At 41.9% G+C, this 25,195-nt stretch overlaps 1 protein-coding gene and 1 non-coding gene across 2 annotated transcripts; both read right to left on the reverse strand.

Annotated features, from left to right (window-relative positions):
• Positions 1-5,551: 5,551 nt before the first annotated feature.
• On the reverse strand, positions 5,552-21,948 carry Hspa9 (heat shock protein family A (Hsp70) member 9). Its single transcript, XM_042691920.1, has 17 exons — positions 21,763-21,948; positions 20,308-20,366; positions 19,495-19,582; positions 18,011-18,192; positions 17,068-17,192; positions 16,122-16,195; positions 15,871-15,977; positions 14,981-15,143; positions 14,386-14,478; positions 12,575-12,784; positions 10,645-10,872; positions 9,744-9,848; positions 8,315-8,432; positions 7,879-7,973; positions 7,077-7,169; positions 6,799-6,939; positions 5,552-6,316 (listed from the first exon to the last, which is right to left on the reverse strand). The coding sequence occupies exons 1-17, from the start codon at positions 21,841-21,843 to the stop codon at positions 6,239-6,241; spliced, it is 2,040 nt and encodes a 679-aa protein (XP_042547854.1). The 5' UTR covers positions 21,844-21,948; the 3' UTR covers positions 5,552-6,238.
• LOC122118288 lies at positions 10,156-10,223 on the reverse strand. Its single transcript, XR_006149322.1, has one exon. It is a non-coding gene; the product is annotated as a small nucleolar RNA SNORD63 (small nucleolar RNA).
• Positions 21,949-25,195: the final 3,247 nt, after the last annotated feature.

The raw sequence follows: 25,195 nt of genomic DNA on the forward strand, positions 1-25,195 counted from the left end.
ATGTAATGGTGCATGTCTGTAATTCTAGCAACTTTAGGAAGCTAAAGGAATATAAGTTCAAGGCCAGCTTGTCTTTAAAAAAAAAAAAAAAAGTGGCGAGCTAGTCACCAGTGGTTCACGCTTGTAATCCTAGCTAATCAGAAGGCTGAGATCTGAGGATCACAGTTCAAAGCCAGCCCAGGCAGGAAAATCCTTGAGACTCCTATCTCCAGTTAACCACCAGAAAACTGGAAGTGGCACTGTGGCTCGAGTGGTAGAGATCTATCCTTGAGCTGAAATCCTCAGGGACAGTGCTCAGGCGCAGAGTTAAGCCCCATGACTGACCGCCTCTCCTCACCCCCACCCCACCCCCCAAAAAAAGTTGGGATGGCTGGGAATGTGGCTTAGTGGTAGTGGTTGAGTGCTTGCTTAGCATGAATGAAGGCCTGGGTTCAATTCTGCAGTACCACATGAACAAAAAATGGAAGTGGTGCTGTGGCTCAAGTGATAAGAGTGTTAGCCTTGAGCAAAAGAAGCTTAGGGATAGTACCCAGGTTCTGAGTTCAAGCCCCAGGGCTGGTCAAAAAAAAAGGCAGTAGGAGGGATGGGTGGGAAAGAGAGTTGAGCGATATAGCTCAGTGTTAAAGTGTGTTACCACACTCTAGAACCTTGAATTTGGTTCCTAGTATATTAAAGGATAAAAAGGAATTGCGGAGCTGGGTGGGTCCCAGTGACTCACTCCTGTAATCTCAGCTACTCTGAGATTCTGAGATCTGAAGATCATGGTTTGAAGCTAGTCCAGGCAGGAAAGTCCATGAGACTCTTAACTTCCAGTAAACTGCCAAAAAGCTGGAAGTAGAGCTGTAGTTCAAGTGGTAGAGTGCTAGTCTTGAACCTAAAGCTCAGGGCAGTGCTCATGCCCCAGAAACACACACGAGAACTGGGAGACATGCCAACCAATCTAGATGTGATCCTTGGAACCATCTTTATTTTTTGTCAGTCATGGGGGCTGAACTCTGGGCCTCAGCGCTGTCTCTCAGCTATTCAGCTCAAGGCTAGGGCCCTACCCACTTGAGCCACAGCGCCACTTCCGGCTTTTTTCTGTTTATGTGGTGCTGAGGAATTGAACCCAGGTCCTCATGCATGCAAGGCAAGCACTCTACCACTGAGCCAACTTCCCAGCCCTTATAAAACATTTTTGAGAAGTTATAAAACTATTGGGACAAATGAAGTATTCAATATTTATTTGCTATTAAGATGGTAATTTTTGGCTGGGAATGTGGCTCAGTGGTAGACTGCTTGCCTTGCATGCATGAAGCCCTGGGTTCAGTTCCTCAGCACCACATAAACAGAAAAAGCCGGAAGTGACACTGTGTCTCAAGTGGTGGAGTGTTAGTCTTGAGCAAAAGGGAGACTGCTCAGGCCCTGAGTTCAAGCCCAGGACTGGCAAAAATGCTAAATTTTTAGGTGTAATATGCTTGCTACATTTTGTGAAATCACTGTAGATGTACATAATTAAAAGTTTGGTAAAGTATGGTTTCTGGAATTTAAGATAATCCAAGAGAAGGTAGAGAATACAATAAAAGAAATTTGCTGAGCCAGGTGCTTGTGGCTCACACTTGTAGTCCTAGCTATTCAGGAGGCCAAGATCTGAGAATTGAGATTCAAAGCTAGCCAGGTTAGGAAAGTCCATGAGCCTCTTAATTCCAATATCCACCAGAAGACCAGAAGTGGAGCTGTGGCTCAAGTGGTAGAGTGCTTGCCTTGAGCTGAAGAGCTCAGGGACAGTGCCCAAGCCAAGAGTTCAAGTCCCATAACGAACAACAAAAAAAAGTATAATACAAATGATAACTTAGTAAGTAGGAGTGGAGATGTGATTCTTAACGTACTTGCTTTGTTGACTGTAGGTTTTTGTTTGAAGTAATCATAAGCAGCTTACTTGGAAAGTATTAAAAGTCCAACAAGCTCAGTAGGAAAGTATGTGAGACTATCTCCAGCTAACCAGCAAAAAGCCAGAAGTGGAGCTGTGGCTCAAGTGGTAGAGTGCTAGCCATAAGTATAGAAGCTGAGGCCTTCAAGCCTCAGTACTGGGGGAAATGGGTAAGAGTAAGGAAAATTAGAAGGCACTTTAGAGATCTGATGGAGTATTTATCACTATTAAAAGGGAGACTTCAAAACTGGAAGAGCGGAAGGGAAGGGGTGACATTATCCAAAAAGAAATAATACTCTTTACCTATGTAATCCCTTTGTATATCACCTTTATAATAATAGTCTTTTTTAAACTAAATAAAAGGGGGACTTCAAAGTACTTTGCTCTCTACAGTGTGTATGGGTATCATCCAATGGGGTAAGGGTCCAAATATGCTTGATTCAGCTGACACTTGTCTGTCATTGAACCTTAAACCCACATCATTCATTGTTCTTGATATTTGCTTATATAATTGTGAGCAAATTCCTTACACCAAATCTGACTGAATGTATGTCTTGTGTTTTTTTGGAAAATTCTAACAAACTTTCAAAGCTGGCCAGGCAGCAGTGGCTCATGCTTGTAATCCTAGCTACTCAGAAGACTTCGATCTGAGGATTGCAATTTGAAGCCAGTCTAGGCATAAAAGTGTGAAACTCATCTCCAATCAACTGGAAGTACAGGTGTGGCTCAAATGGTGGAATACCAACCTGGAGTGGGAAAAACCAAAGGAGCAGTTGCAAGGCCTGGAGTGCAAGCCCCAGTACCAGCAACAACCCTATCTGTCCCCCAACCCCCAAGTAAATTACAAAATGTGTGTGTGTATATACACACACACATATACATATACAAAAATCTTTCAAGGCCATTTGCACTTTTATCAACTTTACAGGTAAGCAAAATGCTACATGTTCATTTCTACCTACAGGGCAGGTACTGTTGTTCCCCCTACCCAGCCAAGTAGCTCTTCCTTTCTCATAGAATCAGATTCTTTTCAGGGAATGCTTAGTTCCTTTTCCTGGTTCACAAGGATGAATCTTAACTAAGCCAGTAACTCAATTGGGGTACTTCAGAAATTCTGGGAGACATAGTACATGCATTCAGCAGGTGACAGCCAACCAGAAATACTGTCTCCCAATACTATTAAAAATTCTTCATAATTAAGAATTACTGTATAACTCTACAAGATTTCCATCAAGTGTTCTTAAGGATGAAAGCCTAAATTGATTTACATAACCCCCCCCCCTTTTTTTTTTTTGAGACAGAATCTTGCCAAGTAGCCTATCCTAGCCTAAAGTCTTACCTCCAAAGTTTGGGGAGGGGAGGTGTCACCACATAAGAGAGCCCAAGAATCTTTTATATGGGTGTTAAGTACACTGAGCTGTCACTGTATAAAACTTCATAGTAGGGGCTGGGAAGGTGGCTCAGTGGTAGAGCGCTTGCCTTGCATGCTCAAGGCCCTGGGTTCGATTCCTCAGCACCACATAAGCAAAAAGAAAAAGCCGGAAGTGGTGCTGTGGCTCAAGTGGTAGAGCGCTAGCCTTGAGCTGAAGAGCTGAGGGGCAGCGCCCAGGCCCAGAGTTCAGGCCCCACGACCGGACCCAAAAAAAACCCAAAAAACTTCATAGTAAAATATTAAACTTTTGTTTCCACTTTATTTTTAAATGCCATTTATTATCTAATACCTATACAATTATTATTGTAAGGAGGGATCTGTAAATATACAAAAATAGGACTCATTACTTCTATCTGCTGATTTAGCCTATGTAAAAGATTACTTATGTAAAAGATTATGTAAAAAGATTACTTATGTAAAAGATTACTTTTATATCACTTGTTCTTCATAAAGCCTCACTTGATGGTAGTGACAGACATGTTATTTTTCTACATGCTGAAAGATCAAATATGACAAATATGAGGATATGTTACCATATCCTCAACTCTAAGATGCCACTATTACTGCTTTTCTTCCTTCCCTCTTTATCTTTTTCCTCCTCCTGCGTGTGTTCTTTAAAAATATTCCTACTTTAAGTAGGAATTTAATGCCAAGTACATAACTATAATCCTACCACCTGGGGAAGGGAAAAGTAGGTAGGAGGATGGCAAGTTCCAGGCGAACATGTTGAGAATTTGTCACAATCATTTAAGCCAGGTGTTGGTAGCTCGTCTGTAATAATCTTAGCTATTCAGGAGGCCTAAATCTGAGGATTGTAGTTAAAAGCCAGTCCAGGAAGGAAAGTGCGACTACCAAAAAAGCTGCAAGCAGAACTGTGGCTCAAGTGGTAGCATGATCCTTGAGCTCAGTGACAGTGCCTAGGCCCGAGTTCAAGCCCTAGGACCTACATGCACACGAGAAACACTAAAAGATAGCAACACTATATAAAGGAGTGGTTTAAACCCATTCTCCATGTCTGTGACAGGGAAAGTTGTCGATGTGAGAATTCTGATCATTTGAAATGCAAAGGTGATATATAGCCACCTTTTCTGTCTGAGGTTGTTAGCATTGTAAGAGCTATATTACTGGCCTTGTGGCCCGTATCTGTAATACAGCATGAGAAGTGGAAGCCAGCCCAGGCCTGGCTTGTTAATATTTGGGACAGTCCAACACACTGGGGAATGGAAAAACACCAAAAGGAAAAAAATCCGGGCTCCTATTATTTTGCCAGCCCTGGGCTTGAACTCAGAGCCTTGGCATTGTCCCTGAGCTTCCTTTTTTTTTTTGGTTGGTCGTGGGGCTTGAACTCTGGGCCTGGGTGCTGTCCCTCAGCTCTTCAGCTCAAGGTGAGCGCTCTACCACTTGAGCTACAGCGCCACTTCCGGTTTTCTGGTGGTTTATTGGAGATAGGAGTCTCACACTTTCCTGCCCGGGCTGGCTTTGAACCGCGATCCTCAGATCTCAGCCTCCTGAGTAGCTAGGATTACAAGCCTGAGCCACCAGCGCCCAGCTCTCCCTGAGCTTCCTTTGCTCAATGCTAACTCTACCACTAAAGCCACAGTGCCACTTCTGGCTTTTTCTGTGTATGTGGTACTGAGGAATTGAACCTAGGGCTTCACACATGCTAGGCAAATACTCTACCGTTAAGCCCTCCTGTTATTTTTGACTAACTGAAATCTTACTAATCTATACTAATGAATAATATTTTGGGGGGTTTTCTTCCTTTAATCCTGGTTTGAATGTGGGGCCTCACTTGAGATTGGCTTGTGCTCTGCCACTTCCAGATCATTGTTTTGCTGGATATTTTGGAGATGGAATCTCATAGACTTCTCCAAATCCTAGCCTCCTAAGTAGGTGGGGTTACAGAAGTGAGCCATAAAGCTCCCAGCATATAAGTTTCATTAAACATTTCTGGTTGCGTCTTTTGCTTATTAAAACTAGAAATAAATTGAAAATGTCAGTCCCAAGTTTTCACATTACAGAAATCTCAAAAGAGCCTTGTAACTAACTAGGCTTGTCTATGCTGGTAACACCATTTTGCACCAATCCTTTCAACTCCTGAATTTGTTTCCATTTTAGCCAGTTAGAAAATCCTGTTTAACTTCTCCCATTGGGAAATATAGAAAGTATGACATGTCATAGTCCCAAAGTCAACCACTCACTGACAAACATCAAGATGTTTTTCAAATTTATTTATTTTAAAAAAAAAATCCAGAATGGATCAAAAAGAACAATCATCAAGGATGTAGGTGCCAGACACAGGCCAAGAAAATAGCTAGAAAAGTATGCCTTGGGAACATTCAGGACTTCATCTCTACCTTAGTTTTAAAAGCTATAACCTAACATAAATAGCTTTGTTTTCCACTGACCTAGCTTCTGCACCTACAAATGTGGCATAGCTAGCTGGCTTGCTTTGCAAAGGCCTCAGTTGAAGGACCACATTTACACACAGGTCATTCATTACAGTATCACTTTTGGCCAACTAAAAGGATCTTAACTTCCATATGGTCTCATGCTAGGTACATGGCAGACTACCTTCATTCTGTATGAAATGTTTTCATCCCTTGAAAATATGGCCACTTCAGCACAAACTGATCGTTAAGTGATCAATAAACTGTCTCCCTACCCCCTTACATGCTTAAAAGTGACAGGCTAGGGACAGAACATTGTGAACTTTCTACCGTTAGATTTATCACTCATTAATGATTGGTTAGCTAATTTACATTAAGGAAATTATATATAGAATACTGCAAAAACACAGTAAAAAGACTGACATTTGCTCATTTCTGCTCAGAAGTCCCTTCACTCCCAAGCTTCATAGTATGCTGTCCTCTCCACTCCAAAATGTACTGTAACTATTACTGTTTCTCCTCCTTTTGATCTTCCTTTTGTTCCCCAGTGCCAGAACTTCCAGAGCCTTCTCGTTCAGATGCCATCTGTTAAGAAAATATTTGAAAACCATTCAAACTTACACAGTAGGGCTGTTTTCTCTGTTGAGTACCAAAAATGAAGAAACATCCTATCCTACAATTCTAGACTCAATTGTACATTATTGGTGTTCCCTGTGATTTCTTTTGCCAGTTAGACTCACTCCAACAGTCAAGAGGGCAGGGGATTTACTAAACTATAATACTCGATTCCCTATCTGATTATGAAGGGAGACTGACAAGTTATTAAGAGCAATTCCAATTATAATCTGAATTAAGTTCTAACCAAACACTTGTTTTTGTTTTGGGTCTGGTCGTGGGGCCTGAACTCTGGGCCTGGGCGCTGTCCCTCAGCTCTTCAGCTCAAGGCTAGTGCTCTACCACTTGAGCCACCTGTTTGTCCTTTCCTCCTTAGTGCTGGGCTTGAAAGGCAAAACCTTTTAATACTCTACCACTGAGCTACTTGTACCCCAGCCCGTCCTTCCCTTTACCTTTTTGTATGCCATTTCAAAGAGCTTCAGTGATGCTTGCTGAAGGGAAGATGCTGCCTGCCTAATGTTTTCTCCTGTTTCACTGTCTTTTCGAGCCAAGAGCTCCCTCATTTTGGATATTTCTTCTTTTAGCTTGTTGCACTTAAAAAACAAAAATCAGAATATAAGTTTCCCATACCACCATCACTTGTAACCGTAATTTTCAGAAACATTAAAATGAAAACTGAAACAAGCTTTGATGCCATTGGTGATAATGCTCTTTTTTAAAAATAACCCACCTCATCAGCAGGCAGTTGGTCTTTGAATTCTTCCATCTTTGTTTCCGTGTCATGAATAATTCCTTCAGCCATGTTAACTGCTTCAACTCGTTCCTTAGAGAAAAAAGTTTTAAGCAGTTAGTACCTACTGCATACAGGTACAGTAAAAATGGAGAATTCACTGTGCTTCGAGGTAGAATGGCTTTTCAGAGATCTGAGCTAGATTCTGTAACATGGAAATTTTGATAAAACTCTAAAAGACCAAAAACAAAGTAACCACCCCTCCCCCCCCCAAAACACACACACACATACACACATATACACACACATACGACAAGGCTGGGCACTGGTGGCTCACTCTGTAATTCTAGCTATTCAAGAGTCTTGAGATCTTCTGAGAATCACAAGCCAGCCAGGGCAGTAAAGACCGTGAGTCTCTTACCTCCAATTAACCACCAAAAAAGTTGGAAGTAGAGTATGGCTCAAGCTTTGAGTAAAAAGCTCAAGGACAGTACCCAGGATAGTACCCAGGACTTACAAACTGACAAACACACAAACCACAAGCCAGACATGGTAGCTTGTCTGTAATCTCAGCTATTAATTAGGTAGGCTTAAACAAATGGGTTGAGTACAGGAGTTTGAAGCCAACTTGACCAATAAATATATCAAGACCTCAGACATTCTACAGTTATAAGGGGAAGGAATAGTAAACTGGGGTTGAGGAAAGCAAAATAAAAATCAGTGATATGGCCCAAACTCACATCTATGCCCCATGCCCAAGTCTTACTAATATTAAATTTAGAAGAAAGGCCAAAGCAATCACCTTCTTTCGACGGTCTTCCTCCGCATACTTCTCTGCATTTTTAACCATATTTTCAATATCATCTTTGCTTAACCCACCAGAAGACTGGATTACAACTGTAATTTAAAAAGAGATGGAAAAAGGGTGAAAGAAGGAAGAATCTCTTCAGCTTTTGTCCTCTACCTAGAAAGGAATTCCCTATTGCCCTATAATCAAACCAAGAGTCCAAAATATAGGAAGATCAACTGGTCTGCCTGCCTACTGAAACCTGTCTAATCTACAGACTTATTATTACTCCTTCCTCCCAAACATCACACTTCCAAAAGCAAATCTGGTACCTAAGAAAGGGCAAAGATTTCATCCTTCCCCTAGAATGAAGGGGAAAAGATAATGCTACGAGTTTGTTTACCAACAGATGTCCTCCATCTTATTCATTGTCTGATAAATGAAGACTTACTCTGCTGCTCCCGTCCTGTGCCTTTATCTTTGGCAGAAACATGTACAATTCCATTGGCATCAATGTCAAATGTAACTTCAATCTGAGGGACTCCACGAGGGGCTGGAGGAATTCCAATCTAGAATAACATCCAGAGTAAACTTCATGAAAGATTTGGTTCAGTATTACCATTTCCCTATCTATATGGTCTTAGGGTGAACAAAATAATTTGCTTTTTGGAAGGAATATCTTCACTTAATGTACAAAAGCAAGTTTGTTAACTGAGGGTTGTAGTTTCATTGCTGCTTAAAATTAACAAGATATAAAATAGCTAAAAGTTTGCTGTATTGACTACAATGGTGATGTACCTTGGGACACAGAGAATGAAAAGCAAACTCCCCACTATAGCTCACCAAAAATTGGTAAGTAATGCTGATAAGAAACTAATTATTAGGGGGGCTCATGCCTGTAATCCTACTCAGAAGGCTGAGATCTGAGGCTCATGGTTCATAGCCTGCTTGGGCAGGAAAGTCTATGAGACTCGTATCTCTAATTAACCACCAGAAGACCAGAAGGGCCCTGTGGCTCAGGTGGTAGATTGCTTGTCTCGAGCTGAAGAGCTCAGGGACAGCGCTCAGGCCCAGAGTTCAAGCCCCATAACTGACAAGAAACAAATAAACTAATAATTATTAGATGTATCTTTTTTTTTTTTTTTTTTTTGGTGCCAATCTTGGGGCTTGAGCCCAGGGCTTGGGCGCTGTCCCTGAACTTTTTTTTTTTTTTTTCGTTGGTTGTGGGGCTTGAACTCTGGGCCTGGGCCCTGTCCCTCAGCTCTTCAGCTCAAGGCTAGCGCTCTACACTTGAGCCACAGAGCCACTTCCGGTTTCCTGAATGGTTTATTGGAAATAAGAGTTTCTTGTACTTTCCTGCCCAGGCTGGTTTTTAACCACGATCCTCAGATCTCAGCCTCCTGAGTAGCTAGGATTACAGGCGTGAGCCACCAGAGCCCGGCTCCCTGAGCTTTTTTGCTCCAGGCTAGTACTCTTACCACTGGAGCCCCAGCTCCAGTTCAGGCTTTTTGGTGGTTGTTTTAGTCATGGTCTTTCCTGCCTGGGCTGGCTTTGAACTATGATCCTCAGATATGTCTCCTGAATAATTAGGATTACAGGTGTGAGCCACCAGCACCCAGCTAGAGTTATCTCTTAGGTGAAATAAGGAATTTCTCTAAGTTCATGCTGTTTCTGAACACTTCACAGAATCTTATAAACGAGACAGAAGTTCTAATGCATTAAATAAGGCATCCAGGTAATAATGGAAATCATGGACAGAATTCTTCTGCATTTCTAATTTTAATATAGTATGTATGTATTTGAGTTTATAGGAGTTGGAAACTATGGAACTTTTATAGCAAAGAAATCAAGGTGTAGAGTATTACTATCATAGTACCTACCAAAGTAAACTGACCAAGAAGTTTGTTATCTCCAGCCATCTCTCTCTCACCCTGACATACTTTAATCTCCACTTGAGTCTGTCCATCAGCAGCAGTTGAAAATACCTAGGAAGAAAATTTCTTGGGTTGTCAATCTGATTAAACTACGCTCTTTATATAGAAGACAAACCAGGGAAGTAATTACAGTCTCATTCCTACATTAACTGGGTCCTAATGTACAATATGTTTAGAACAAAGGCCTATCTAATGTCTTTACAGAGAATAAGAGTAGGATTAGTGTACTAGAAGGGCATATAACAGCTATTGTTTCAACTAAGCAATAGCAGTAGCAAAGAAAGGCATCAAAATAAGGAGATAAATACTGAAGTTTGCTAATCTGGGCAAACAAGGATCAGAGGTAGATGATTTATCATGTGCTCAGTTATAGAAAGTCACCACATACTTTTTTCAGAATGATGTGTTGACAAAACATCACTGCACAAACAGGAGCAATACAGTATTTCAGCAGTACAATATTTACTGGTTAGCAAAAGTATATACCACTACGCTGAAATAATTTTTAATCCAAGACCAAGCCATACCCATAAAACTGTTTGATAGCTCACCACCACACCATCCACCCCTATCATTCCACCCAGAAAACAAGCAGTCTCATATAGTCTAGCCACAGCAGTGTTTTTCCTGCTTTGAGAACAGAAGAGAATACAAACAATGAGATGGTTTAGAAGATGACTATCAATGTCTATTCTAAAAGCATTGCTGCCTCCTGATGTAGTAACTTTCAGGAACAAAAAAGGGAAACAAAGCTAAGAACTTGTCTGGGTTGTAAACAAAGTAAAAATAACTCCAATCATATCACTCACAGAACACTTCTGCAAGGAGGATGAAGGATGGTTCTTACCTGGCTCTTTTTGGTTGGAATGGTGGTATTCCTGTTAATAAGTTTGGTAAACACACCTCCTAGAGTCTCAATACCCAGAGACAGGGGAGTAACATCCAGAAGTAGCACATCTGTGACATCACCAGCTAACACACCTCCCTGAATGGCAGCTCCAATCGCCACAGCCTCATCAGGATTAACAGCTTTACTTGGGGCTCGGCCAAAAAGATCTTGCACAGTCTGCTGAACCTAATATAAAGAAGAATCTGTTACTCAACTCTCAGGGCAACTGGCACAGAAGAGTAAGATAGAGAATGTGTCCTAAAATATCAGCCAGATCTCAACATATTAACTCAAATGGAAGAATGCTTACTCGGAGGGATAATGGAAGGAGCAACACTGATCAAGAAGCATTGTACTAACCTGAATTATGGAACTATAACTTCTTTGTACAATTGATAATATTATTTATTCAAATTACTTCTTTCAGTTGAATTGTTAAATGTTTTGGTAATACAATTTAGTCATAGAATATTTTATTCATTGTCTATTTTAATTTGGAAAATATAGTATGTTTCTCCATATATTAAATCAAGTGAAACAGGGTACAAGACAAGGGGACTTATCAATTGAGAGGGCTATCTCTTGTTCTATACAGCATTACTAAAACCAACTTAAAACAGCATTAATAGTTAAATATGTTAAACAATGTTAAAATGGGGACATAAGACAGGTGCCAGTGGCTCTCATCTGTAATCCTAGTAGCTACTCAAGGAGGCTGAGATTTGAGGATCATGATCAAAGCCAGCCCAGGCAATTAAGTCTATGAGAGTCCTTATCTCCAATTAACCACCAGAAAACCAGAAGTGGCCCTGTGGCTCAAGTGGTGGAGCATTAGCCTTGAGCTGAAGAGCTGAGGGACAGCACCCAGGCCCAGAGTTCAGCCCCACAACAGACCGCACCCCCGCACCCCCCCAAAAAAAAGATTCTCCTTGACACTTTTCCCTCCAGGTTTCCCTCTGGGTTTACTTTCCCAAGTCAATGTATTTCAATAGAAAAACTAATAAAAAGCCAACATCATTAACCTAGGGTCAAGAAATTCAGAAAGTTTATGTTTATCTGGGCACCACTAGTCTATAATCCTAGCTAGTTAAGAAGCTGAGATATGAGGATGATTTGAAGCCAGCTTGGTCACAAAAAGTCTGAGATTCTTATCTCCAAGTAATACCCTCTTCTACTCCCAGAGCCAGAAGTGGAGCTATGGCAAGTGCTAAAGCACTAGCCTTGACAAGAAAAACTGGGCATCACCCAGGACTAGAGTTCAGGCCCCAGTATTAGCACAATTTTAAAAAGTGTGCCTATTATTTTCTGCACAGTTTTCAGAATGATGTGAATACATAAAATGCATACTATGCAGAAAAGACTTATGACCAAATACCCTCCCCTCTAGGAGTTGACTGTACAAAGTTATTTACATAATCTTTGGCCTCAAATTTTCATTCTTAAAAGCTTAAAAGATGCATGTTCAGGATGCTCCCTTTTCCCACATCTAAAGACATTCTGCTCTTACTAAACCCTTTATTTATACCCTTCAATTAAAGGATGAAGCTAAAAACTGGGACAAAAATCTCATCTCCCTTTTCTTTTCCCCAATCGTGGTGCTTGACCTATGAATTCTAGGCCTAGGCACTGACCCTCAACTCTTCAGTTCAAGGCAAGCGCTCTACCACTTGAGCCACAGCTCCACTTACGGTTTTCTAGTGGTTTATTGGAATTTATAAGGGTTCACGGACGTTCCTGTCCTGGCTGGCTTTGAACTGTGATCCTCAGATCTCAGCCTCCTGCGTAACTAGGACTACATCTTTTCAAGATGACCTGGGAAAGAGAATGGGTCCCAAGAATACATTGTGTACATTTTTTTCCTCCATGATAAGGATCCTTAGGTCCATACCTTAGGCATCCTAGTCATGCCACCAACAAGAATCACTTCTCCTATGTCACTCTTGGTGACTTCTGCATCCTGCATAGCTTTCTGGCAGGGAGCAATAGTCCTCTTGATAAGATCAGTGACGATTCCCTCAAATTGAGCCCGTGTCAGCTTCATATTCAAATGCTTAGGTCCAGAAGCATCCATAGTGAGATATGGCAAGTTGATGTCAGTCTGTCAGGAAATGTTTAATTAAATGTCAGCGGGAAGGCCAAATGGTAGTTAAGTTTCTTTAATACTCCAGTTAAAAGGCGACCATAACCTACGATGTCTTGAAAAAAAGTCTCAGGAAGGGTGAGACTTTAAGGCAATTACTCCTAAGATGCAACCTCTTACTACTCCAGATATCAACAGTATAGAATCTGCTTTAATGATGCCTACAAGTTTTTCCTGTGTAGACAAAAGAAAAAAATTCCTCAGAGATAAAGAACTATGGGTCAGTACTTGAGGGATGGGTTGGCCAGTAAGTGGGGGGAGGAGGCAAGGAAGGATGAATCTGGTATTCTTCTTGTATGAAAACAGAACAATGGCTGGACGTGGGCAGCTCATGCCTGTAATCCTAGCTACTCAGGAGGCGGAGATCTAAGTACCGTTTAAAGCCAGCCAAGGCAGGAAAGTTCATGAGACTTTTTTTTTTTTTTTGCCAGTCCTGGGCCTTGAACTCATGGCCTGGGCTCTGTCCCTAGCCTCTCTGTGCTCAAGGCTAGCATTCTACTACTTGAGCCACAGCACTACTTTCTAGTCTTTTCTGTTTCTGTGGTACTGAGGAATCAAACCCAGGGCTTGATGCATGCTAGTCAAGCACTCTACCACTAAGCCTCATTCCCAGCCCTCAGGAGACTCCAATTAACCACCAGAAAACTCAAAGTGGAGCTGTGGCTCAAAGTGGTAGAATACTAGCCTTGAGTAAAAAAGCTCAAGACAGCTCAGTCCCTGAGTTCAAGGCCCATCACACACAAAAAAGTTGAAACTGTTTTCAAGGGGAATGAATAAAGGAGACGGATGAGTAAAGGAGAGGGATGGAGGTGAGACTGATTTGAATACAAAAGAGCAGGAAGCTGGTGGCTCATGTCTGAATCAGTTCAAAGCCAGCCTGGACAAGAAGTCTGTGAGACTCTTATCTCCAATTAACCACCAGAAAACCAGAAATGGTGCTTTGGCTCAAATGGTAAAGTGGTTGCCTTGAACTGAAGAGCTCAGGGATAGCGCCCAAGCTGAGTTCAAGCCCCACTACTGACCAAAAAAAAAAAAAAAAAGTCACAAAGAACCTCCTGCTGAACAAATAATTTTTTTTTCTTTTTTGGTGCCAGATCTGGGGCAAAAAAAAAAAAAAAAAAAGCAAGGCTGGAAAGGTGGCTCAGTGGTAGTGCTTGCCTTGCATGCACTGGGTTTAATTCCTCAGCACCACATAAGCAGAAAATGCTAGAAGTGGGCTGTGGCCAAGCTGTAGAATGCTAGCTTTGAGCTGAAGAGCTGAGGGACAGCACCCAGGCCCAGAGTTCAGGCCACATGACCATAAAAAAAACAAAACAAACACATGAGATCACCAATTAATCATGAAATAACCAGAAAGAAGTATAGCTGTGGTTCAAATGGTAGAGCACCAGCAAAAGAACCCTAAAGGACAGTGGCCAGGCCTGGAGCTCAAGCCTCAGTATAAGCACCAATAAATAAATGAAGGAAAGAAATTAGGAAGAAAAGAATGAAGTAAGGAAATAAACACACGCTCAGGCTAAATGGGTACATCAAGACTAAGGGAATCTTCCATGTCTCACCTGCACAGATGAAGAGAGTTCACACTTAGCCTTCTCAGCGGCTTCCCGTACCCTCTGTAGTGCCATGTTGTCTTTGGTCAAATCAACCCCTGTCTACAAAATGAAGACACACAATACTAGCATTAGTGAACTGATAAGTACTATTTATACTTTATAACAGTCTTGTGTTTGTTGCCAACCACAAGCTACAATAATCACCACAGGGGCTGGGAAGGTGGCTCAGTGGTAGATTGTTCGCTTTGCATGCATGAGGCCCTGGGTTCTGAGGAATCAATTCCTCAGGTTCGATTCCTCAGCACCACATAAGCAAAAAGAAAAAAAGCCAGAAGTGGTGCTGTGGCTCAAGTGGTAGAGTGCTAGCCTTGAGCTGAAGAGCTGAGGGACAGTGCCCAGGTCCAGAGTTTAGACTCCACGACCTGACCCCCACCCCAAAAAAAAATAATCAGCATAGTTCAATTCACCCATGAACTTGAAATGTAATTATTTCACTACAAAAAACTGTAAGAAAGCAAAAAACAACCTGAATAGAGAAATCATCAAAGTTGCAATGCCTAGAGAAATCATCAAAGTTGCAATGCCTATGTATTGAACTGACCTCTCTCTTGAACTCCTTTACAATGTGTCGTAACAAAGCCTGGTCAAAGTCTTCACCACCTAAGAAAGTGTCCCCATTGGTGGATTTCACCTCAAATACGCCTTTCTGAATTTCCAGGACAGAAATATCAAAAGTTCCACCACCTAAATCATACACAGCAATGCTAGAAAGAAAGGGAAAAAAAACTTTAAGGAACAAAAGTTATCAGGAGGAAATGAAGCTCAACATCAAGTGAAGATAAACCTCTTTACTTCCACGAGGAATAATTATGTTAACTGCCTAAGTATTAGGCTTGAACTCAGGGCCTGAGTGCTTTTAATTTTTCACTCGCGGCTGGAACTCTACAATTGAGCTACAGCTTGGAGTTAGCTTGGAGCTAGGAGGGTCAGGAATTTTTCTGCCTTAGCTGGCTTCACACCATGGATCCTCAGATTTCAGTCTTCTCAGTAGCTAGGATTAAAGGTGTGAGCAACCAGGTTTCAGATTTTTTGTTATTGTTGTTGGTGTGGGCTTAAACTCGGGGCCTAGAAGCTGTCTCTGAGCTCTTTTGCTCAAGGCTAGCCTTTTACCACAGCTCAACTTCTGGTTTTCTGGTGGTTAACTGGCAATAAAAAGTCTCACATACTTTCCTGCCTAAGCTGGCTTTGAACCACAATTCTCAGACCTCAGCCTCCTAGTTAGGATTACAGCCGTGAGCTATCAGCACATGGGCAGGTTTCAAAATTTTCAGTCAACCAGTGTTTATGAAGGGTACTTGCCAATATGCTTACTAACAAAAAAAAAATTACCACGTTTCAACAGTAGAATGGTCTTGAAATAAGCAATGACTTAAATTAAGTCTTAGGGCTGCCTAATCTTAACTCAGGTCATAATTTACAGCATAAACTTACACTTTGTCTTCAGATTTGTCTAGACCATAGGCCAGAGCAGCAGCTGTGGGTTCATTAATCACCCGAAGCACATTTAGTCCTGATATCTGGCCAGCATCCTTAGTAGCCTAGAAAAGATAGAGATTATATACATATATATAGATTGATAAGATATATGTAGATAGGTTTTGTTTTTTTTTTAAAAAAGCACTTTCACCCTTGTGTCAGAAGTACTATTATCTTCTGTGAATAAGATAGGTAACTGGCCTTACCTGTCTCTGTGAATCATTGAAATAAGCAGGGACGGTAATCACAGCATTTTTTGCTGCATGTCCCAAGTAATTTTCTGGAAAAGAATCAAAGAATAAAGCTCACCACAGCATTATTCCAGGTAAAATAAGCAATATGTATCCTCATAACCAAGTGTTATCCTTTTTGAAACCAAAGACATCATTAATCAGTTAGAAAGTAACAGGTAGGGAGACCTTGTAGGATAACACTAACAGTAAAGATATTGTTAACATCTGAGGGGAGGAGAAAAGAGGCAAGAATAGCTTAATGGTAGAATCCTTGCCTACTGTGCATTAGGCCCAATGCTGAATCAGAGGCAGTAAAAAAGGATTTGAGCCAGGTGCCAGTGGCTCATGCCTATAATCCTAGCTACTTAGGAGGCTGAGATCTGAGGACTGTTGTTTGAACCAGACCAAGTAGAAAAGTCAGTGAGACTCTTAAATCTCCTAGTAAGCACCAAAAAAAGCCAATGTGGACAGAGTGCACAAAAAGCTCAGGCCTAATGCCCATGCTCTTAAGTTCAAGGCCAGGACTGGCACACACACACAAAAAAGCCCAGGATATCATATCAGTTAACACTCAAAAACCTCATCTTCATTTCAGTGAAGGTTCACCGTTATACAGTAACATCTAGACTGAAATAACCGCTAGTTTTTAAGGGAAAAAGGCTTAATGTATAACCTTTGGCTCTTAATATAGAACCCTCTCTTTTAATAAGAAAAAAAACATGCCAAGTATCATTGGGAAAACTTCAGTTCTTTCTGCAGGCTACATTTAAAGAGTAACAATATATATATACTTTTTTATCCCTAGGCTTTCTGTACACAAGGCACAATGATTCATCTATAAGACACTACAGAACTAGTAACGTGACAGGAACCATTCAATTCTTTGAACTTTTCCCAGGCGTGAATTAAGTCAACTCACCTGCAGTTTCTTTCATCTTCATCAACACAAATGCTCCAATTTGGCTTGGAGAATAGAGTTTTCCATGAGCCTCAACCCAGGCATCACCATTAGAGGCCCGGACAATTTTAAAAGGAACATTCTTCCTGAAAGACACAAATTATATGGAGAAAGCTAGCTACTATAATCTGTTATGACAAGCATATAATACTATGTCTATTTTCCACCCTAAAAGGAATCAAAAAGATTTTAACTACCTTGCCGGCAATTCCATTGGAAAATGAAGGCATGAGCCACTGGTGCCCAGATCAAGCATTGTTTTTGTTTTGTTTTTGTCAGTCGTGAGGCTTGAACTCTGGGCTTGGGCGCTGTCCCTACGCTCTTCAGCTCAAGGCACCGGAGCCCAGCAAGCATTGGTTGGTTTTTAAACCAAAAATTAACTTAAGTCTGGCAACCAGGGGCTCGCGCCTGTAATCCTAGCTGCTCAGGAGGCTGAGATCTGAGGATCACGGTTCAAAGCCAGACCAGGCAGGAAAGTCAGTGAAACTCTTTATCTCCAATAAACAACCAGAAAACCGAAGTGGCGTGGTAGCTCAAGTGGTAGAGCGCTAGCCTTGAGCTGAATAGCTGAGGGACAGCATTCAGGCCCACAGTGGGTGCTTGAGCATAAAGCATTAGATAATGAGTTCGAATCCCCATCGTCTCCAAGTGGGGAGCGGGGTTGGGATGGGATGGACCACAAAGTTCAGGTCAGGAATGCCTTACTACCTTCATATATCTTATCTATATGATCTATCATGTAGGTCAATATAAAGACCTAACCTGTAAAAGCAAAAAGATTTTATTAAGGAATTATCCTTTGGTAAAGATATGCAGATTCCCCAAGGACAATAAAGTGATTAAATTAAGGTGTAACAGGAACCTGTTCAAAATACTGAAATTTTGTGATTCAGCTAGTACTCACAGGTCTTTCTGTACTTCAGGATCATCATATCGTCGGCCAATGAGACGTTTGGTGGCATAGAATGTATTGTTTGGGTTGGTGACAGCTTGTCGCTTTGCTGGCATGCCAACAAGGCGTTCACCATCTGCTGTAAAGGCAACAACGGAAGGGGTGGTTCTGGCACCTTCAGCATTCTCCAGCACCTAAAATTTCCAAAGTAAGACAAAATATGCTTGCAGCTATCACTGTCATCTTTATAGCAATTGCTTAGGATACAAAGCAACAGCCACATGGAAGGTACAGAAAAGAAAATCAAAGATGGCTAAAGATGGCCAGCTCAGCTGTGCAGGAGAAAAACGTGGGAAGATCAAGTTCTGAGACTGCTCCCAGCTAAAGCTGGAGACCCGATATTTGAAAAATAACTAAAATAAAAAGGGCAGCAGTGGGGGTGGGCAGGAGGGAGGATATGGGTCTAGTGGTACAGCCCTTGTCTAACAAGCTCAAGGCCAAGTTCAAGCCCCAGTATTGCCAAAACAAAACCGTTATATAACTGGTCCTAAACCATGAAACAAATGCCTATGAATAACAGTACTAATTTGGATGTTTTGTTACTGTAAATGTAGATTCACTAAATATCCAATTTTGAAGACTATATGAATTTAATATATCTTATTGTTTTTAATCCTTTTCCCTAACTTACAAATTATAACAGAAACCAAAGGGGGGGGGGACCACAAAAGCTACCAGGTAGTAAAGCACTAGAGCTCTGAGTTTGAACCTTAGTAAAAGCCAAAAAAATCAGTGCTAGAAAAGTTCTCTTTCAATATGGATGTCACATTTTTGTGGTGGCTACAAATTTCAAGCATATAGAAAAAAATGCCAAAAAAGTATAAATTACGACTAAGGAAGGGATTATTACTCTGGCTTGGTACCCAAGTGCAGTAAGATTCCTATACACAGCTCAGATTGTCTCAGAGGAGGGCATGGTACAAACAGGAAGCATTAAACTTTCATAAACGGAAGAGGCAAGACTGCAGTCTCAGGTACTCTAAATCTTAGTAACAATCCAGAGAATAAAAGTTCCATGTACATCACTTCACCTCTATGTAGCAGGAACATGTTAGACATGGAAATCTACTTCCATTTGGTCCACACATCCAAAACTGTTCCAAGTGACCTCTAAAATTGCAAGACTTTATATAGAGAGCAAGACATTCCAGTATCTTTTCATCTCAGGAAAATACATTTAAATCCTATACCAGGAAGTAAAATGCTTCTGATTATCAGCACCACAAAGGTTTGGGAAGGAGGGTGCAATTTAGAGCAGTTGATCTAAGATGTATGAGGGCCTGAGTTCTACCTCCAGCATCTCAAAAATACTGTAAAATAAACAAAAATAAATCCAAACCCAAAGTAGCTTTTAGAGTGCCAATCAGGTCTCAGAATCCCTTATGTACAAAATGTTGGATTAAAGAAAGTGACTCAGAGTTTCTGATCATACTTACCTTTGCTTGTTTGCCCTCCATAACTGCCACACAAGAGTTGGTAGTGCCCAAATCAATACCAACCACTGCACCCTTGATTGCTTCTGACCTATAAGACATTTAAAACAGTATCATGATTGTTATATTAAAAGTTATCTCCAAAATGACTAGAGAAAATATACTGAAAATTTGATATGGGACTTGATAATGACACATTATGTAATACAAATAAATGGGTAATTGAGAGCAACAGTTACTAACAAATGCAGAGACTAGTGATGGGGGGGGGGGGAGGAGAGAGGATGTTTAATAGCTATTACTTTCCTTCAAAGAAAGTTAAGAGCTCAAGGACAGCGCCCAGACCCAGAGTTCAAGTCCCATGGTCGACAGAAAGAAAGAAAGAAAGAAAGGAAGGAAGGAAGGAAGGAAGGAAGGAAGGAAGGAAGGAAGGAAGGAAGGGAAGGAAGGAAGGAGAGAGAAAGAGAAAGAAAGGAAGGAAGGAAGGAAGGAAGGAAGGAAGGAAGGAAGGAAGGAAGGAAGAAAGGAAGGAAGAAAGGAAGGAAGGAAGGAAAGTTATGCCTGGCACCTGTGGCACATGCCTGTAATCTTAGCTACTGAGGAAGCTAAGATCTGAGGATTGCGGTTCAAAAGCCTAGCCCAGGCAGGAAAGTCTGTGAGACTATTATCACCAATTAACCACCAGAAAACTTGAAGCCAAGCTGTGGCTCCAAAGTAGTAAAGCACTACCCTAGAGCACAAAAGGTCTGGGATAGCACCATGCCCTGAGTTCAAGCCCCACAACCAACAACAAAAAGAAAAGGAAATTATACTTACGCATAATCCCTCCTGGAAACAAATCTAAAAGCCTCATGACTAAGGCCATTCCAGCTATCCTGAAAAATTAAAAAAAAAGAAAAACGTCATCATTTATCAACTACATAAGGGAAATTTGTTTTGTTTTGTTAGTCCTGGGCCTTGAAGTCAGGGCCTGGGCACTGTCTCTGAGCTTCTTTTGCTCAAGGCTAGCACTTTACCTCTTGAGCCATAGCACCACTTCAGGTGTTGAGGAATTGAACTCAGGGCTTCATGCATTGCTAGGCAAGCACTACCACTAAGCCACATTCCCAACCCTACATGAGGAAATTTTGGCTTGTTCCAATTATTATCCAGAGGAACTGAGTTCCTCAGGATTATCCTGAGTAGGCAGCCAATATAAAGCACACAGACAAAAATGCTTAGCATAGGTAAAAAGTAAATACAGTTGTCTTGAAGCACATTACAATAGGGCTTTATTCAACCTTGGTGTTATTGATCTTAAGACAAATTTTTCCTTGTTGTGGGGGCTGTTCTTGAATTTTAGGATGTTCAGAAGCAACCATGACCTCTACTCAACTAGAAGCTAGAATATATTATCCTCAAGTCACAATAACTTATCTCAAGCCCTTGCCAAAAAGCCTCTGGGGACAGAGTACTTCTGGTTAGGGACTAATGCACACATACTTCTCAGTTGTCCTTGTAGAAGTGTGTATCTTACCCTGCATGTGTGTACTCAAGTTTAGAGTAACCACGGTTACTAATTTGGTGGAGTATTTAAAAAATTCAAAAAAGATTAAGTAGTGGCCTTCCACGGAATAAAAACCCTTACTTTCACAACTTAACCTGACTGTCTCAAGCATTCCACAATGCCCACCACTGACTGGAGAGCTACAGTTCCCATTCCCCCAAGAAGCACTTTTTTTCTTTGATAACGGGTAACTCCCTTCACCCAATCTGCCATGTTCCAAATAGCCAATGGGTACTATCCCACAGAAAACGTTTTGAAAAGATGCTCCTTAGTCAAAAATCGGACTGAGACTCTATCTCCCACTTCTTGTTTAATGAGCTCCCCCCCCGCCCCCGCTCTTTTAATAGCAATAACGAGAGCATCGGGGGCGCTGCTTTACAGAAAAAGCCAACCGTACTCTCAGGTTAAAATAGAACCTATACTAGCTCTCCCACTCATCTTTGTTCTGGGGGTAAAATCCATCCAACCCTCCAGATTGGGGCTGCCAGGACCACTTATCTTCTAATTATTAGAATCTACATCAGGAGGAGTGTGACTCAGCAGGGCCCAAGGCACAGCGGTAGAACTCTGAAGAAGGCCTTGATCCGGCAGCACAAACTGTTAGGCGGTTCGTTATGTGGTTCGCTCTCTTCCTTTCCTACTCATTGACCTCGAAGGGCGTACGCGGCCTGCTCCGCTGACGGCTGAGGTTTTGAGTTCCGAAGGAATGCCCGGAAGTTCCTTACCTGGTGGCGGGCGGCCGTGGGGCCCCGGGAGGCTGCGGCGCCCACGAGCCGGGCTGCTGCGGTTCGGCTGGCGCTTATCATGGTGGCGGGACGGATGGAGCTCTAGAGGCAAGAAACCACCTCGTAGGCCCGGAGCTGCGCAGCACTGTGGAGGCAGCGCTTCTGGAAACCTCCAACCACGTGGGGTGGGGGGGCGGGGGTTGGTCACTGCGCCCCAAAGGCCCGCTTTTCCGCTAAGGTGTCCTCAGCACAGCCTGATCAAAAAAAACTACTTTACTTACGCTTCTGGTACCACAAAGTGGCAGTAATGAGCTCTAAAGCAGAAGTGTAGAAAACTGCAACCCTCTAGTTATACGTGCATAGGCTGTGGGTTCAGTAAAGAGCGCGAAGAGACGAGACCATTCAGGCAGTACTCCAGATAGTCCTGGTCCTCGGTGGCAGGAAAGACTCAAGGTCACACGGGATAAATTGCGAACGGATTACAGTCTCCTTGCGTCAGTTGCGCGAAAGGTGGAGCCTGTTGCGCCTGCGCAGGTGGTGTCCCGCTAAAGTTCTGGAGCGCATGTGCGGGGGGCGTGGCAGTCATTGGACGTTTCAGCTCACAGGCTTTGGTCGGCACGCTTCAGGGTGCGAGCCCGGGCGCGTACACGTGGCGCGCGCGCTTGGACGGTTTCCTTGGCTCCAGCTCTTCGCGGAGGGCGCCATCTTGTCCTGGGGCGTACTTAAGTGTGAGCGTTAGAACATTGGTTACTTGGTTCCACCGTTTGTTAATATACCTGGATTTGCCCACCTTGGACAAATTCGAGCTGCGTTATACCACGGAATCTCGGTTCGCCAGCCTTTTAAGGAGTGTTTCCTTTACACAGCTTTAGGTTGGTTTAAGGCTAATTACTCAACCATTAGAGGAAATCAAGTGACCTCGAGATCTGTGCTGGGCCAGGGGCTCTTTTTCTGGCCATTTTCTAACCTTACTGGTTGCAAGATTCAGTTGCCATGCAACCTGTGACCGGTGTCGGGTTTCTAGTAATTAAAATAAACTACCATGTTTTATTAATCAGGTGGGGGGGGGCAATAGGAATTCAATAAAAGCAAAACATGAGCTCACTGGTGAGAAGCCTGATATTGAATTTGGTTTTGGAGATGAAACAGATTTGTCCTCTTTCAAAATAGGAGGAAAAAAATGCTTTAGGTCTCTACCTTCTTCAGATAAATACTGTATTACTAGTGATCATCACTGTGTGGTGAATTATGAAGGAAATGAGGGAAATTGGGAGGGAAGATAACTGAGTCATTTACACTCGAGTTGGAAATTGGAATAAGAAAAAGATAGGCATTGCAATACTTGTCTGCAATCCCCAGTCCAAGCATCCGTGAAAAGCGGGAGGTACAGGCTGATTTGTGTTACATAATGAGTCAGTGGCTCTGAAAACCAGAGATGGTGATGTAATTCAGTGCTGATGTGCTTGCTTGACATTGTAAGACTCTAAAGTTTAATCTCTAGCATTACAAAAAATAAATTCAAACATAACATTGGCCATAGACTTCGAAGATTCTAAATCTGGGCACTGGTGGCTCAAGTCAGTAGTCCTAGCTACCTAGGAGTCTTGAGATCTGAGGATCACGGTTCAAAGCCAGCTTGGGCAGGAAACTCCATGAGACTCTTATCTCCAATAAGCTATTGAAAAAAAAGTCGGAAGTGGCACTGTGGCTCAAGTGGTAGAGTGCTCCCCTTGAGCAAAAGAAGCTCAGGGACAGCACGTAGGCCCAGGTTCAAGCTCCAGGACAAGCAAAAATAAAAAGGCTGAGACATGAGGATGGCAGCTGGAAACCACAAATCCTCAAGACTATAATTAACTAGCAAAATGTTGTAAGTGGAGTTGTAGCTCAAGTGGTAGTGGGCCAGTCTTGAACAGAAAAGCCAAATGTGAACATGAGGCCTGGAACTCAAGCCCCAGTACTAGCCAAAAATAATAGTACAATTCAAAATTTTGTGTTTTTTTTTTAAAATCCACTTCATCAAGTATTAACTGCTATTATCCTTACTTATTTACTTAGCATACTTTAAAAAAGAATTCCCTCAAAGATGTTTTCCTAAAGGTCATCAAAGTTAAAGTATCCATGACCCTGTTTGTGGAGATTTATATTTGTAAAGCAATATGTTGATGCAAGAGAACACAGAAACAACAAATACTACTAAATATGGAAGCAAAAGTTGAGAACATTACATCTTTATGTTGTACACAGCAGGGAGAAAGAAAAGAAAACGTGAAAAATAATTGAAGTTGTTGTATTCTCATGTCTCTTTTCTTTGAGAGTTAGGAGTTGGACTTTTGTTCTTCTTTCTAGCTAAAAAGCCAGAGTATTGGAAGTGGCTCTGTGGCTAAAGTGGTAGAGCAAAAGCCTTGAGTTGAAGAGCTGAGGGACAGCGCCCAGGCCCAGAATTCAAGCCCCATGACCTGACAAAAAAAAAAACAAACTAGAGTGTTAACACTGGAATCAAGAGTGTCTGAACCCAGTTAGTGGTGCATCTCTGTAATCTATCACACACTTGTGAAGATGCAAGACCTTGGGTTTGATCCTCAGCATCCTGATTCCCCTAAAAGAAATATGAGATTAGTATTCTATAGACTATTTATATGTATTGCTCCAGTTTCCTTGCAAATACTCTCCATGACCACAAGAGGGCTCTAATACTAGCCCCAGAAGAGGGCCTCTCCTATTTGTAAGTGTGAAGGACAGGCTTATGGGCTGCTGTGCAAATGAACATGGCCTACAGCCTGAAGGCTAGAAGAAATTAGTATGAATCTAAGAAAACATAAAGACTGAATAAAAATGACAGATTCACAGTCAAGTAGTATAATTCTTCAATATGCTGCTTTGTAGTTTCCTCTGATGGCATTTCACTGTCACTAGGAAATGGAAAGAGCTGGTACAAAATTTGTATGAGGATAAATATTCAGCAAACAGAACAGGTGATTATTCCAATATTTGTTCATACTATATTTTTAACAACATTCTGGGGGTGGGGGTGCAGCTCAGTGGTAGAGTGAATGCTTAGCATGCACAAGACTCCAGACTCACAAGACTCCAGACTTAATCTACAGTACCTCCCAAAAGAAATATAATAAGAATATAATATTCTAAGAGGCATGATTGTTATTTTAAACGTATTTTAAAACAGCTAACTGGTTTCAAGATAAAGTAGTTTGGGGCTGGGAAGGTGGCTCAGTGGTAGAGCACTTGCCTTGCATGCCAGAGGCCCTGGGTTCGATTCCTCAGCACCACATAAGCAAAAAGAAAAAAGCCGGAAGTGACGCTGTGGCTCAAGTGGTAGAGCGCTAGCCTTGAGCTGAAGAGCTGAGGGACAGCGCCGAGGCCCAGAGTTCAGGCCCCATGACCGGACCCAAAAAAACAAAGATAAAGTAATTTATTT

Source organism: Dipodomys spectabilis, unplaced genomic scaffold (assembly GCF_019054845.1).
Source record: "Dipodomys spectabilis isolate Male_0828 unplaced genomic scaffold, ASM1905484v1 ptg000147l, whole genome shotgun sequence".
Taxonomy (NCBI): domain Eukaryota; kingdom Metazoa; phylum Chordata; class Mammalia; order Rodentia; family Heteromyidae; genus Dipodomys; species Dipodomys spectabilis.